Source organism: Sylvia atricapilla, chromosome 9 (genome assembly GCF_009819655.1).
Source record: "Sylvia atricapilla isolate bSylAtr1 chromosome 9, bSylAtr1.pri, whole genome shotgun sequence".
Lineage (NCBI taxonomy): Eukaryota > Metazoa > Chordata > Aves > Passeriformes > Sylviidae > Sylvia > Sylvia atricapilla.
In genome coordinates this window covers 8508358-8525025 of record NC_089148.1, presented here as the reverse complement: position 1 = coordinate 8525025, position 16668 = coordinate 8508358, and the positions used below count along the sequence as shown (strand labels likewise).

General features: G+C 44.6%; 1 protein-coding gene across 3 annotated transcripts in view; it reads right to left on the bottom strand.

Moving 5' to 3' along the window:
• RASAL2 (RAS protein activator like 2) overlaps positions 1-16194 on the bottom strand; it is a 161364-nt gene extending 145170 nt beyond the window's left edge. For 2 of the 3 annotated variants that reach the window (XM_066324718.1, XM_066324719.1), the window contains exon 1: positions 15946-16116. In XM_066324718.1, the coding sequence (XP_066180815.1) occupies positions 15946-16105 (160 nt within the window). In that variant the 5' untranslated portion in view covers positions 16106-16116. Of the gene's footprint in view, positions 1-15945 lie in introns of all 3 variants that reach the window. The other variant, XM_066324721.1, reaches the window with a different exon arrangement.
• Positions 16195-16668: the final 474 nt, after the last annotated feature.

Sequence of the window (16668 nt, the reverse complement as noted above, 5' to 3'; positions counted from 1 at the left end):
TAGGAAGAGTTTGGATTTTTAGGGCTGCTGCCCCTTTCCCCAGCTTCCCTGGCATTTTTCTTTCTGCTCTGCCACGCAAGTGGGTGCACAGCATCAAGCTGCTGCTGGGTTTTATTCTAGCACTTCACCCACAGAATTCCAGTTAAAAGTAGAACAGTTTAAAAAAAAACACTCTCCAAACCCCACACTGCATTTGAAAATACATTATTTGGCTTATAAATAAGGATTTCTCTTTTCTCCAAGACAAAGGCACACCTTCAGAAAGATAAAAATCAACCCCCTTTTTTTCCATTCATTCTGTTTGCCCCTGTGTAACTTGCTCAAAAGAGACAACTGGTATTTGAGTGAGAGCAAAGAAGCTATGGCAGAGATATGTGAATGGAAGTACATACTTGTTGTGTACCAGCCACAAAAAACATCCACTGACTAAGAGTAAAGGTGGAAATGTTCTAGTGAAATACCTCATGTACTGACATTAAACAAGTTTGACAAGACAACTGAGGCAAATTGTTCCCTTTTTAGCTCTTTCTTCACAAAAGAAATGAGAATGGTGTTAATATTCTGTCTGGCCTGCACTTCTAAAAGGGATAAAATTTTGCTTAGGAGCCACGGCGGGTGTAGCAGAGAGACTAATTTCGAAAAATAACAAGCTACAGCTAGTATACAAGAAATTAGAAAATGCAGAAGAGGAAATTTTTTCCCTAGTACCCTTGGGAGTCACACCCCCTGGGCACTGGGGCTCTCCAGTGGTGATCCTCCAGTGCTCTGCAGAGACTTTCCTGATGCAAAGACCCGATCAATACAAGCAGAAGTTGACACTGGTCCAGCAGATGAGAAAGGATGGGAAGCCTCAAAGCGAAGCCCAGAGGTAGCATTTCAAATGGAAACCTCCTCCCAGACAAGGGAGTCTGTCTGTGAGGCCTCTCCAGGAACCATTAAGCACCACCTCATCTTTCAGATCTTTCATACAGACCTTGGAGTTGAGTTTGCTCACTGAAGATTTGCTCTGCTCCATCTCCAGGACACTGCAGGCATGGCTTCCCTGGGATTGCACATAACTCTGCTGCTTTTGGCACGTTATTCCATTGCTCTGAAGTTCAAAGAACCAGGAGAAGCAGCAAGGAATTTCCATCTTGCATACAAAATATGACCTACTTCCCAACCAAAAGAAGGGCAACCCTCTACTCACAAGCCTGTTCACTGGACCACCTGAAAAGAGCAAGGTTTTTCATTTTACTTCCTGTCAGCAAGGAATGCCAAAGAATTTGCAGGTTTCAGATGGAGCATTGGTTTTGCTGTGTCCTAGGATAACATTTGTACTGTCCTCTAAATATCCACATTAAATCCTCAAGCTTAAGGACTTTTCATATAATTTTGACAGAAAGGTTGTTCATCCGTATTCCTGAGCTGCTGTAAAGCAGGTCTTATTCCCGAGCATGTTATGCTCAACGTTACAGTAAGTGGGGAGAAAGACATTTCTAGCCACTGACAAAGCCTGAACAAATTGCCTGGCAGCAGCACTCAGTTCCCTGTATTCCCATTTATCCAGGGGCTGAGTCAGAGCTGTCTTCCCCCACTTGTAAGGAGGCAGTGTGGAAATGATGACAACCCATTTTAGAGGCTATAAGATGAACTAAGACCTTTGGTATTAGTGTAATGCAGACACAATTCTAATTCTAATAAAGTCATTTATTGGAGCTGCTAAGTGCAGCTGTTCTTCCCTCATTGTGCTGTGAGCAGCAAGAGTGAAGCTGAGGGGTGAGGCAAAGAAACCAAGGGGGAAAATGAAATAAATCATTTGGAAAACAGCTGGACAGTAAAAAGGCCAGCCCTTAGGCTGGAGAGCTACTCTAGATTTACATTACCGTTAAGATGAATCTAACTGCCATCTGGGTAAGCAAGCTACATCTTAAGACACACATGTCTTTTAAAATTAACCTGCAGTTATTTCTAAAGATAAGCTGTAACTGGAATGATACTCCAGCGAGAGAATCCAGAGCAGAGTTGCTAAGTGTCTTTGGACAAAAAGTTTTTTCCTTGGAAGTGCTGTGATTCCCTGAGAAAAAAATTCTGAGGATTCCTTCCTTGCTGTCCTGGGGTGAGTTTATGATGCTTGTATACCCAATTGTGTGTTGTGTTTATGCTGAATTTGCTGACACTTGCATGAATAATTTATGGTCCTTGGTACTCGTAGTATTAGAGAGACACAATTATAAATAGGAGATAACTCTTCAATTTTAAAAGTTGTTTCTAATTCACGCTTCATTTGTACTACTGCAGAGGAAAAAAAAAAATCATACTATCCATCTCCCTCTTGCTGCAGTCATAGGAAAATTGTGCAAAGCACAGAGCCAGCCAACATCTCTTTTAATCCTAAACCAACAGCATTCAGATTGCAATATGAGTTTCAAGAAAAAAATGTGAAAAAAACCACAGAGGAGTAATACCCACAGTGGCTCATCAGAATATTAAGGAGATTGCAGATTGTCAAAGCCCTGAAATCAGATGCTCATAATTCAGAGTTCCTGCCCAGCTCAGCTTCCAAGCAACAAATGCATCTGCATGTGTTGGGGAATAGATTTGTATTACTGTTTCCTATATGCTGGTGAAGGGAAAGATTAAAGAAAAAAAAAACACAAAGTATGAAGCTCAGTACCTATGGGTCACCTCATGGGTGTCAATGTTCCACTTGCTTTGCTGGATATTTTAACCAGAGAAAAAGAACATCCTAAAAAGCTGCAAACCACTAACAGCTTTCACATGCCATGCCTCTGGACCAGCATGGCCTCTTGTACCAAGCTTGCTTCCAACAAAAACAGCACTACTCTGCTTTCACCCAGCATCCTGCTGGCAAGAAACATGGAGAAATAGATGGTGTACCCAGAAAACCACTGGGTTGCTCCAGCTGGCACCCCCACACTTGCTGAATTCTGCATTTTCTCCCCAATCACATGCAGCTCCTTTAACCTCAGAGCCCGGGTAACGCTCAGCACAATGCCAGAGGTTGCCTTTTGAGGCAAATTATTCCATTGCAGTTACTTTCAGCTGTATTTTTAGCCCCCAGACTCTTCCAGCATGCCATTTACAAGCATAATCCCACCTCATGTTTATACCAGCACACAAGCCCACAGCTGGTCAGAGACAAGGCAACAAGGAAGGCAATGAGGATTCTTGACTTCCAGCAGTGAGCTACAAGAACATGTTTCTCCTCCAATACCTGCAGCACTGGTGAACATCTCTTTAGTTCAAGTTCTCCATTCACCTTCTGGTAAAGGTTTTCCTAAGAGGATTAAGGGCACTGTGCACCAAGCCCCAGAAGAGTGAAGACAAGTTCAATTCCAGATCCTAACGGGAGCTGAGTGTCACCTTTGTTGAAATTCCTTTATGAAATTCCACACAAAACCAATTTCCCTCATGGTTTGAACTGCTGTTCCAAGCAAAAACTGTGCAGTTAAAATTATTAGCATGCTCATTTTATAACAGACACACACACACACACAAAGCTGGCTACTCTTTGCTGGAAACCAAAACGCCACCAAGGTTCCAGAAAAAGGACTGGGGTAGGTTTTTCTTTTGGGTAACCAGTGTTTGTACCAACTTGACACCTGAGTGAAATGGAGCAGAGAGAAAAGCAGCCAGTTTTACAAGATGATGATTACAAATGCTACATCTTCTTTGTGAAATTATAGGAGTGAATTATTTTTTTTTTCCAATGAGGTATTAATTCCCCCATAAGACTTAGCTAAATGTTAGGTATCTGCTGAAAACTGCACATATGCAACACATTAACTGTTTTTAAAGTGTCCACCAAACACACACCTCCTGCCCCAGATAGAGAGCAAAGGCACCACTAATTGAAGAGAGATACAGCTCAGCCTCAAACTGAATCACCACCAGTGGAAACTACAGAGAAAACCACAAGGAGCAGCAACAAATGAAGAACATCCCAGATGAGTAAAAGGAATAATTACTGGGATGTTGCTTCCTTCAGCTCTGCAAGTGCTTAAGTGACAAGCACATGACACCAGGCCACTGCAAGGACAAAAGGCCAACACAATGCCCTAAGAGTCACAGGACTGGCCAGTTCCATCATGAGTAATGAGAGCTCCAAGGAAACACAGGCATTTCCTTCCCCAATTCTCCTAACACCCAGCTCCAGGGTCTCAAAATGTTCAGCAGCACAACTCGGTAAGGAAAGAAGCCAAGAGTCAGACAGGTCATCTGCCCTGGGTGTAAGCAGAAGGCCACTCAGGCTGGTCCAAGTTTTCAACTACTAGAATTAAAAACTGGCTAGTGAGCTTCCAGCATTTCTCATGGAAGGCACTTCCTTTTGGAAGGGAATGAAAAAAGCAACCTTAAAGCGGTGTGAGTAGGTCACAAAGAAGCCATATCAATAAAGTCTGGAAACAAAACAGGGAGGGATACTGTGTCAGCTATAGAATTGAGTGGGTATTACAAATGGAAATCAGAACTACAGCTAGAACATCTCAACTGGAAAACTGGTGATACAGATTAACTACACTCCAAGTGATACACTACAGCTTTTCCTCTGTAAGTCTCCTGCAAAGCTACTCTAAGTTTTAAACTTAATTACATGCTCTTTAGACTGAACTCGTGACAACCCTTGCGAACTCCATCAACAATAATAGCAGTCTTGACAGCAAAGATTTATGTTGCTGGGTATCAACCTCCCAACACTCCTCTGTCACCATAGCTTTCATTCGAGATTCCTCCCAAGGTATTTTTAAAGCCATCCAGGTAGAAATTGATCTGCAAACAGACGTGGTGGTTATGTTTTACAGTGGGATGGATAAGTCAGCCAAGAGATCTCATGGCCTGGCCAGCAGATACCTGTGGTAATCCCACAGAGATGGCTGTAAAAGGTCATCAGACTGAACACACAGAAACTAGGGCCCAGCAGTCCATTCTCACCTTTTTTCTCTCCAGAATTAAGTGAAACATCAAAGCTAATGTAACCTGTAGTCAGAGCAAGTACTTTCTCAGCACGGAAGAAGCAGGTTGATTTAATTCTTGGCACCTGTTTATAGGAACATAGGGGAAAACCACCTTAACTCCTACCAGAGCGCTTGCTGTGTCCCCGGCTGTCTGGTTTCCAGCCCATTCTGAGAAGTCCTTGGACCACTGCAAGGAAAACAGCTACTGTCTCTAGATACTAACAGCTATTGCTCTTCAAATTATTCATAAAGACGGGGATTATAATCTATTTTAATAAAAATGTGTAAGTCAAAATATAGGACTAAGGAGAAAGCCTCCTTCTAGCTGCTTATGTCTAATTCACAGTTGCTTACTGGCTCACATATGTAATAATTACAGATGACCAGCATTACATCACCATTCTATAGAAGCAGCAAGTTAAAGGTGCCAGGAGAGCCATTAAACCCAAACTACCAAAAATGTACAATTTGAGATAACTGGGCAAACATCCTGCTGAAGTCAGGATCCAGATAAATTTGAGACATGATGATTCAGGTGAATGCTGCTCTTACAGCAAACATATATTTATCATTGACAGACATACTGCATTTTTAGACAGTTTTGTATTTTCATCCTTTTCTAGTTTTGAACACAGAAAGAGCAATGTATTCTGACAAAATAAAATAGCAGAAAGCAAGTTCTGCCAGAATTGCAAAGATTAATGCCCTTTCATACCACACAGGTTTTTAACTCTTATTACTGCATTCCTCTCAAATTTTTTTCCAGCAAAATTTCAGACATATTTTGACTTTTACAACATGCAAATTCCCCATTTACAGCACTGGTCTGGAATAAAAAAAAATATTTGCTTCCTTCTTATCATCCCGCCTTTTATCCCACACATTCATCATTTCTGCAAACAGAGGCTGTTTACTTCACATTCCTGACTTCCCTATTAGTAAGTAAAAAAAAAAAATTAGAAAAAAAGAAATTAGAGCAGAAAATGCTTAACTTCCTGCTTAACTAATGCTTAACTCTCTAGGCTGACAAAAAAAAAAAAAGTCTTTCTTCCTAATTTGATTTAATGGTTATAATGATTTAATGGCTATAAATTGAGAAATTAGCAACCACTGGAATCAAAATGAGGAGACTTGAATTGGAAATTGCCTCAGTTCACAGTGCTCTGACAGTACTTACAGAACTGGATGTGAGCAACTACAGGAGCTTCTTTAAGCAGTGGAGCTGCTAGCCAAGGGTATGTGAAAGCAAACTGACATAAATATTTATGGCGAGACCATAAAACTTTTTTTGCTACTTCACTATATGGGATATAAAACTCATTATCTCTAGGGAGTTGAGGCTATTTGAAAACTTCAGTGGGCAAGGCCTTAGCTAATGGAAGGAGTTAAGGAAGGACCCTATGAAATCCATTCAACAGGGTAATCAATCACCCCACACCTCACTGACATCCTAAGCAAGTGCTTCCAGAGAGCAAGAGAGAAAGGGACCCCATAAACCAATGCCCTTTAGAAGATAAATCTTCTCACACCTGGTTTAGAAGGATGTTGCTTTCTTTCCTGACTTATTTTCCAGGATATCTATCAACTACCCACCATCCTGAACAAAAAAAAAAGATGGAAAATAATTATAGAAACATACCTCAAAATAGAAAATACTTAGTATTATTTGATGAGGAAGTCTAGTGACTTCCTAGCAAGTGTTAGGGAAAAGAAACACGTTATGTTTTAGGTGCGTGATGTACGTGTTCCAGAATATTTAAGCAAGTAGGAAACACAGCAAAGGCAGCAGTTTGTCTGTACAGCTTGAGGTATAACCTCATAATGTAAATAAACACCTTTTCAGGAAGCATTTTATCTCCTCTTTCCTAGAGCTTGCACTGCACTGAACTCCTAAGATAAAGTACCTAACTAACGTGGAAAACCACTATGGATCAGTCAAGTGCTGGCAAAGCCAACCAAACCTGTGTTACACACTGGCAGTGGGGCCCAAACGCCACGGGAAGGATGATGGAGCTCAAAGTGGTTTAACCACTGTTCTTTGGTTTTCCAGTTTTGATCAGTGATATATTTTCTTCCCCCAGTCAGCAGTGAAGAGTGACCTACCTGAAATGAATGATTTAGGCACCACTCTAGTGATGAAAAGCTAATGAACACTGGCTAGCCGACACCTTCATACCAGGGGTCCAGCCTGCTATCACTGTAATGAGGCAAGTTTATTCCATTATGAAGGTCAACAAAACTTTACCTTTGGCTTCGTGGGGAGTTGGAGGGAAAAAAAAAAAAAAGAAAAAAAAAAGAAAAAAAAAAAAAAAAAAAAAAAAAAAAAAAAAAAAAAAAGGGAGCAAGCAGATGTAATCACCTGAATGAAAGTCTCCCCCTCTGAGAGCATCTTGCCCTGCTGGCTTACAGATTTGACAGCTAATAGGGTATTTGAGAGGAGTATTAATAGTTACAGAGGATCCAAGTAAAGCAGCAGGCTTAGAGGCACCCCAAACACAAAGCAGTGCAACCCGAGGCATACAAGCAAAGCCCTGAAGGTGTCTCAGGAGATTTGGCTTCTGTTGCCAAGTTTCTTGTATGTCCTTGGACAAGTTATCTGACCTATTTGTGCCTCATTTCCTCACCTCAGCTCAGGGCAGCCCTCTCAAATAAAACCACGAATGCTTTGGATGCACTCACACAGCAAGGCAATGAATGGTACAAATAAGTGAAACTGATCCTTCCTCCTTTAACCCTGATGGATTTGTTAATAAAGCAGTCACCATTTGTCAAGACAAAATGGAACAGAAAACTGAAGCAAAGTGACCATTTAATTTCTAAATGAGATTCAAGGACTGCATTCAGCCCTCCCAGCCACTGCTGCTTTGCACACATTTTCCTGGAACCCTCATAGCACACATAGTGCTGAGTAGTGCAGCATCTGTCCCCTATCTTGTTGAGACCAGTATCAGTGCACTAAAGAGTCAGCTAAATGAGGGTGTGAATTACCTCTGCTTATCTCAAGCCAATCCACTGACTCAAGTAATGAGATCCTGAAAAAAGCAAGCAGGTTTTTAACTCTGTCATGCAAGTATCAAACGTGGAGTAGAAATCTCTCCAGAAGTGCCAAACCCACCTGTATTTCCTCCAAGCCCTTACTAGCAAAGGATGATGTATATCCCAAGAGGAGAAATTTAGCTACACTGTTATATTCCATGTAGTAACTTGGAGTTCCTCTCTGAGGGATCTCCCAAAAAGCGGATGCGTCAAGAATTTCCAGGCTTTCCAACTTACTCAGCCTAACCCTGACGACGGCTATTCCAGGCCTGGGGAACATCAGAGCTCTCTCAGGAGAACAAGCTGTTGTTGGTGCAGTTTGGCTCACTGCCAGGCGGTGCCTGGCCCACAGACCCTGCTGCTTTAAGTTCGCTCCCTTTCCCAACACAAAACATCTTCTCCCGAAGCCCCAGAAGGTGGTAGTGGGCATCCGGCGCTTGTTACATCATGTTACATAGATACAGTGGACACAAAATGTTTATTCCTAGGAAGTTTTGTCTCCTTGTTGGAAATTTCAAGTCAAAATCCAAGTAATATTCCTTTTTTCAATACCCTGCCTCCCACTACCTTGCATCAATTGCCTGCTACTAGAGTTGAAAAAGTTTTCTCAGATTGAATGGTACAGTATCTAGAGTCAACCTGAAGGAATTTTCCATGCTCTTTTCTGCCATCCGGATTGAGAACAGGACCGAGGTGAAGAGCTTCTGCTGAATCTCTTGGACTGTTACTGTGAAAGCCTAACACCGGCAGGGATTAAGTCTGAGATCATTTTTAGTCACCGATTCCTCAACACTTCTCTTGCTCTCATCACAGCACCGATTTCCATTCCCACACCTCCTTGGAAGCGGGGACTGAATACACACAATCCCCTCCCAACTCCTGATACTCCACCGTGTAATCCTCCGTCCACTTTCCTATTTTTCATGTTTGCTATATCCTTTATTCTCTTCTCCTGGCTACAAATTCTAAAAGACAAGCAAAGCAGCTTCTGTCTATAGGGCACCAAGCACATTTACAGTGCAGCACTGTGTAAATAAAATGAATTATCTTAAGACAGAAAAACCCGGGGTATTTTCGATTAAACCATTAACATCCAAGAATGCAGACACAGCACTAGAGGAAGAAAAAAGGTGCCTGCAAGTTTTAATCAAGCCAGAAACTCACAGAGAAGCATATGCATTCTTATGCAAATCCACACCAGACGCATCGCACATCTGCTGAAATGGGTGTCGTTTTCCCACAGTTTGCAGAATTAATGTGTTTAACTAAGTGCCTGCCAGTGCTTGCAGTGTAAGAGCTAATTTCTAATGGGGTATTCCCAGTTGGAAAAAAAAATCCTTTTAGATAATAAAGTACCTAAATCCAGAACTTGGTTTTACATTTACTTAAGTGCAAAGACCCCTTAACTTCCAAGAGCTCATTACTTGCACGGCTCCAACTTGCTTTACAATTAAAAATAATCCTGACTCTTGGAAAAGAGCCTTTCTACATTTTTGTGACCTTTCAAAACCTTATTAAAGAGAATTAACAAATGTTATTCCCTCCTGATCACTTTTATAAAGGCTTTCTGAGATAGGAGAGTGTCAAAACACACAAAGGGCTTTGAGAGAATTTTACAAACCAAAATGAAGCAATATTTCTTTTCACTTGGTTACTTTCCTTGCAGATGCAATTTGTATTTCCATGATTACTCTGTGTCTTCACAGAGGACTTCCAAAGAATTCAGATGAGAGCTTAACTTCTGACCCTGAGGCTAAAAAGGCGTGTATGTCAGAAAATACTGAAGTCTCAGCTATTTTTTATAAAAATCTATAAATATCAGTTAAAAGGAATCCATGATCTCATAATAAGTCAACAGGTCACAGTTATGCTCTTCTTATCTTCCCTTTTTCCCCTATTGTTTAAAAATAGGAAACAGCACCACATGAAAATGTTCAGCCAGAGATAAATCGTGTGACTGAAACACAGGAGTCAGGAAATCAGTGTTTTAAAATAATGTCATCCTCATTTTCCCCAGCATACTCCAGTATTGTTGACGCCTCCAAATATTTAGGTGACTTAATAAATTAGTAACCTAGGCAACACTTGCAACAACACAGCCAGCTGAAGGAGTCCAGCTAAAACTTCCCCTCAAAAAATTTAAAACTTCATTTATGTATAAATTCCTGTCATTTATGTATAAATGTAAGTGTTCCTTAAAAAGAGGAAAGGCAAACAGAGCAAATCAGCCTGTTAAAGAGCAAATAAGCCCCTTAGTGTCAAAGGGCTGATTCTGCAATAAGATTTTGGAGTAAAGCAACCAAGGAGGCTGTGTCCAGCCCTCAGCTCCACTCCAAGTCACCTCTGCCAATGCACAGGAGAATGAGGATCCATCAACCACCCCCTGCATGCTTGTAAGAATTCCCTGGAGCCAAAAAGGGCTATTAGAGGAGCTGTCATAGAGCAGGCATGAGCAGATCACCTGTAAGAGCACTTCACTCATCTTTTGATATTCCCTGCTGCTGGCTGGCAAGGAAAAGCAGCATTTCAGCCCACAGCACTCGACTGTTTTTCATCTGCAGCAAACGCAGTCACCTAAAACCTTGGTTTTGATTAAACTCTGCCTCTTACAATGGGGCTCCGACTAAAATGCATTGTTACTTATCATCTCAACAAAACCAACAAAAGCTTTATGCTGTCGGTATTCAACGTCTGTCCCTCATTTGGTACCTGAAGGCTACGGTAAGGTCAAATATCACCACAGCAGGCATTGTCCAAATACTCAGGAAATGACATTTCCCGGCCCAACAAGGTTTATCTTCCAAGCCTGCTTTTGCACCAACTTTCTGGGCGAGTTAAAAATAAGCCTATTGATCAGAAGGGAAAGAAATGCTGGTGAGCACTGACCTTCTCTCCTCTCCAAACAACACTGGCTGCACAGACACCGTGCAGCTTTCCAGCTCCCGTTCAGCTTTCCAAGGGTCTCAGCTGCACCTTCACCTTATCTCCTGTTAAGTCCTTCCTAAAAGCAAATGTTCTCGTGCAAGGAACTGCAGCTCCATACCCACTCAGAAAGGCAGCAGTGTACAAACCCCAGCCCAGCTGACTCTCGGCACATGTCTCAAGGAGGAGAAAACTCTCAGTAACAGCCATCTCACCTATCAGATTGCCTCGCTGCCTGGCTACAAGGGGTTTTTTTTTTGTCTTTACATTAACTACACCGTCCTCACCTCCCCCCTGTTAGACGGCCTCTAGAGTACTTTGTAACTGAGCTTCTGGAGGTGAGCGATAAGGTTTGGAAGCGGAGAGGACGGGATCCCCCTCCACGCCGTGTTTCGGGCATCCTGGCCAGGTCCTGCAGCACCGCAATGAAGATGCCGCCACCTGGTGGGATGTCCTCGGGCTCGGGTGGAGGCCGGGGGGCGGCCCACAGCCCCCAGCCCCGCACGCACATCTCGCAAAAAAAGCCGGCCAGCAGCATGAGCAGGGCTGGAAGGAAAGGATGTGCTGACAACAAGATGCTACTCGTTACCAAAGCCTGCTGGTACGCATCCAAAGCAAGATGGTTAGGAGACGGATAATCTTTGCGTTTTTAGATGCGACTGCAAACAGTGGAATAAAACAAGAATATAAAAAGAAAAGGTAGCTATAAAAAGCTACTTACAAAGTCATAGCGAGGCAGGCTGTAAAGAATCAGAAACTCCTCGGAACAGTTAAAATCACTGATATAAAAGAGCTGAGCAAGGCAGTCAGCGAATTGCTGGAACGGAAAGCTCACAGAAACCAGGCTTTTGAACTGAATTTCACATGATTAGAAGATGCTTCTGCTCAGTGCCCAAGCCACAGGTATGTTTTAATCTCCACATGACACCACGTACATTACTGTGGCTCCAGTCCTGTGCATGAGTCTGGTATTTTCTGAGGGCCAATACTTAAAAGCCTGGAACTCAGGTTTGAGGCAGCCAAGAGATGTTTCTACCTGGTTGCTCAGGGACCAGGGCTTTTTCTGGAGTTAGAGCCAATGAAGCTCTGTCTGCAGATTGATACCCATGAAAAGGCATGGAGCCCTTCCAGCCTAAGCTTGAAGAGCCTTCCCCTTCTTGCCAGGAGAAAGGGGGGGCGAGGAGGGTCATTCCAGCCATGAGGAATGTCTCCAGACTGCCTGCAGGATTAGAGGACAAGGTGATGAGAGAGTCCACAGCCTATCTGCACTCGAGTTTGTACAACTACCGTCATCTTTTAGCACTGCTGCTAAAAGAGAAAGACATTTACTAGTCCTGATAAGGCCCAAGAGCAACAATGTCTGTTCACAGGATGAGCACTCAAGAATAGACTCTTCCCTGTGCTATTTTTTACCTATTTCAGCAACTCTTCTTTTGCAGCTTTAGCACAGGACCTTTTGCAGTGAGCCCAGAGCAGGCACATCATCAATGAATCTGACAATCCCACCACAGAAGTTTGCCACCTGTTTAGACACAGACTGTACATCAGGCAAAAACCGATGCTACCCCCATCACATGCAACATTTAACACCAATGCTGTGATGCTGGCTTTAGAACTCATTCCTGCAAAATCCATGGATGTTCAGTCAGCCACACCAGGCAATGTAATTGCTCTGTTTCCAGAGTTAGCAAAAAATGCTGTTCAGTTATCGCCCTGCCTCCTCCTCACAAAACCTGTTTCAAAGAGTGGAAAAAAAAGACCTTGAAACATGGGTGGATGCTTTCAAAAGTCAGTTATCACTTTTAGAGAGTCAGGGGGAAATCATAGCATTAATCCAGGCAAGACACCTCCCCCCTCCTACCCCTTGTACACATGCCACGAGTCTGAATGGAAGCCATCACCCAGAACACGTCGATACATCTTTTACAGAAACATTAGTTGTGTGTCAAAACCAGTTCTTGGAAACATCATCTAACAGCACTCACATGATTTGTGTTTCATGAGCAATTAAACCTATCACTCTGACAAGCAAATCTGCTGCTCCTGTCCACTATTCAAACATCAGGTTAGAGGAAACTAATTATATTTCAAACTCCGTCCATGGGTAAGGAAATTGTATTTCCATGATAATGCCTTGGCTAATTCACTTAAGCAGAAGCTGCTGAACCTCCAGAACGCAGAATGAAACAGCCACCCTTGGAACTAGTGCAGCTAAGGCAGGAAATGCAAAAATAGCCAGACTGTGATTTAGATCTCGTAGTGAAGTCAGACAAGACCTCAGTGTCACACTGAAATCACATCCCAGACATTGTAAAGTCCTACTGTATTCACATCACTGTCATTCTGCTGGCAAGCCGCAGAGACCAGCAATGATGGGACTCTACTGCTAAATTCTTTTCTCTGTGCTAACAGATGAAGGTTTACAGGCTCTGCAACCAGACCAGCTCCCCTCATAGCAGTAATTACTTCTTTGGACAGAGACAGAGTGGATGGCACACCACTGCCAAGTAGGGAGGCACAGAAATAAACAGCTGTCTGTCTCTAAGTGGCTGCTGAGCTCTTTTTCTTTAAAATACATGTTTCCACGGCTAGGGATGCTTTTCAGACAGTCACCTTTCATTTGGAACAACTCCCCTACATAGCAGTTCACGTTCACAGAGACACGTGGAAAAGAAATGCAGTGACATCAAAAGCTGTATTTCTTGCCATGCCAGAAAACACTTCTCCACTTTTCATGTGCTCGATATTCCTTCCCTCCCCCAGCCACTCATGGTGAAATAATTAGTGTTAGTGTTCTCATTGTTTATCAGACAATACAGACAATAAGGCTAAGCTTTCTGCTCCTGTTTTCTTACGCTATGCTGCTGTGGTTCCTAAAACAACTGTGCAAGGCTTTACTTTTAATCCTATGAATAACACTTGTCACTCATAGGTTTGTAACCCATATTTAGCTGTGCACAAACATGGCACAGTTTCAGCTTGATTCATTGTCTGCAAACTTCTCCAGATGTGCTCATGCAAGGAAAAAAAAAGGGCTAATAAGCAGGAGGAAACAAACAAATACTAGCTAATCCGATTGCAATTTCTTAGGGAAGGAGAGAAGACACTACCACATCAGATTCTTTGTGAGGGAGAGGGATAATGAGTTGTTTTTAAACATAGACTAGGAATAATTAGTTATTGTCCTTGGGCTACGAGATGTATTTTTATGTACTTGAAGTGCGTGCTGATTTTTATAGCCTGTGAGCTAGCTGGGCACTGTAACAGTGAATTTTTCCCCATTTATCTACACGTTAATGCCAAACTACAGGCACATCACAACGTATGACTTTATCAACAAGCAATGTTCCTCACTGTGGCTAATTTTGAAACCACATTCCTGCTTCCACTCATGGAAGATACAACCTGGGGTAACAATCAGATAGGCTGGTGCCAGACATCCTCTTCTTAAGTACATTCTCATTTTACCTTTAGAAAGTATTCCCAACAAACAAACAATCTGAAGGCAAACTGCTTTCTTTGGAACTCCTTTCGACAACAGCATAGAGATATTTTTGCATAAGGCTGCATTTTATAGTCTCAGCTCTAGGCTGGGATTAACGAAAGCAAGGTAGGCAAGAAGTAGCAAGCTAAACACAGTGGAACCTACTAAAAATCCCAAACTTCTATTACAATTAATTGTGCTAAATATAACTTTGTTCATTGATGTACCAGACAGAAAGGAGACAGACAACCTCATCCCACTGCACCAGCTTTTCAAGCTTCCAAAATAAACACAAAGGTTTATTTGTGACCACGCTATCTAGAAAACCTGCAGCCTGATCTTCCTCATTTGATATGTGTGAAGGCTCAGGGTAGTGGTACTCACAATAATTACCTGCCATCAGCCAAGAAATGCAGCAGAGTTCTTGCAGATAACTTATTCATGTCATTGTTGTGTTTCAGGAATAGCACAACCAGTAACAGATCAATGACATGGGTAACAGAGAGCATTTGCTTCTAGTTTTACAGAACAGGGAAAACCCGGAGAATCTTAATGGGATTCGGGACGGTGGAGGAAGACGAAAGGGACAATCACCAGCATAAGACATGTTAAGAAGTACCAATAAAAAAGTGTTTTCACAGGTTCTCCATAACCATAGAAACATGGAATGGTTTGGGTTGGAAGGGACCTTAACCCTGCCATGGTCAGGGACAGCCTCCGCTAGTCCAGGCTGCTCCAAGCTCCATCCAACCCGGCCTTGAACACTTCCAGGGAAGGGGCAACAGTAATAATATCAGACAAAGGTAACATGTGCACACACCACGACCGGTGTCTTTTCCAGGCTGGACCATCAAATTTGTTACAGGAGGGAATACAAAATAATGCCTGCAGCGCTCCTCACTGTGAAACGTGGGAGTGATTATCCTTAGATTACCAAGACAAACAAGAGGGAGAGACAAGGAAAAGATAAAATAGAATTTCCCCTGTTTAGGTGCCGATGGAGTGATTAAATCCGACTGCACTTCAGCTGGGAGCCTAAACAAACCAGAGGCCCGGCCACATAAATCAAGCTAATTTTAAAAGGTTACATACCAGGGAGAGTTTGACAAAGAAGGGGAAACAACCCCGCGTCCTGCACTGCTGAAGATCTTAACATCCTTTTTATAAATTACAAAGGTGCCAGTTTAACACAGACCAGTAAGTCTGGGGCGACGGGACCCGCCGTATCAGCACCTCCCAGGCCTTTAGCGGCTCATTAATACTCATCAGAGCCGGGAGCGCTCAGCCCTGCCGGCACCGGCATCCCGGGCACACGTCCTGCGGCCGGGCACACAAAAGCCTTGGCCGCGGATCCCAAGAGCGGGGAGCATCCCGCACCTCGGGAGAGGGGAAGGCGTGGCGCGGGGCGAGCGGGGCTCCGGGAACGGCCCGGGGAGGGGAGCCGCAAGGAGCCGCGGGGAACCTCCGGCAGCTGGGAGAGAAAGAAAGGGGGAGAGAGAAGTTGGGGCCGGGAAGTTTTCCGCCGCTCCCCGCCCCGGCGCCCCTCACCATAGACGCGGACCCAGCCCTGCTGCTGGCAGACCGACTCCCTCAGGACGCGGTCCAGCGCGCCGCCCGCCTCCAGCTCCTCCGAGCCCGGCTCCGGCTCCGCGAAGGGCTCTGCCGCCCATGCCGCCGGCTCGGCCGCCGCTCCCGCGGCCGCCTCCATGCTGCCGTGGGGACGAGGAGGCGCCGCCGCCCGCGCTGCGCCCCGGCCCCGCTTCGCCTCAGTGCGGCTCCATCCCTCCCGCCCCCGGCCCGCCCCCGGCCCGCCCTCCGCGTCAGCGCGGGCGGAGCCCCAGCGCCCCGGGCCTGAGGGACCGGCGGGCGGAGCCCCAGCGCCCCGGGCCTGAGGGACCGGCGGGCGGAGCCCCAGCGCCCCGGGACTGAGGGACCGGCGGGCGGGGCCGGCGGCTGTGTCCCTGCGGCTGTGTCCCTGCGGCTGTGTCCCTGCTGCCCTCGGGGCTGCCGCCCGCCCTGTGCCCGGCCTCCCCCCGGGGCCCGGTGCGGCCGCCCCACAGGGGGCTGCAGGTGGTTCCTCCCCTCGGCCCCGCCGGGAGAGCGGCGGGAAGGGGATTCGCGCCTCTGGAGAGGCGTCCCGAAGGAGCACAAATCGGGATAATCCCGCTGGAGCCGCATGCCTCTCCCCGCGGCCCGCTCCCCCCAAAACGCCGCAGGAACGCGAGGGTGATGGGTTCGGTCTCAGGTAGAGGCTGCCGTGGGTTCCCCGGG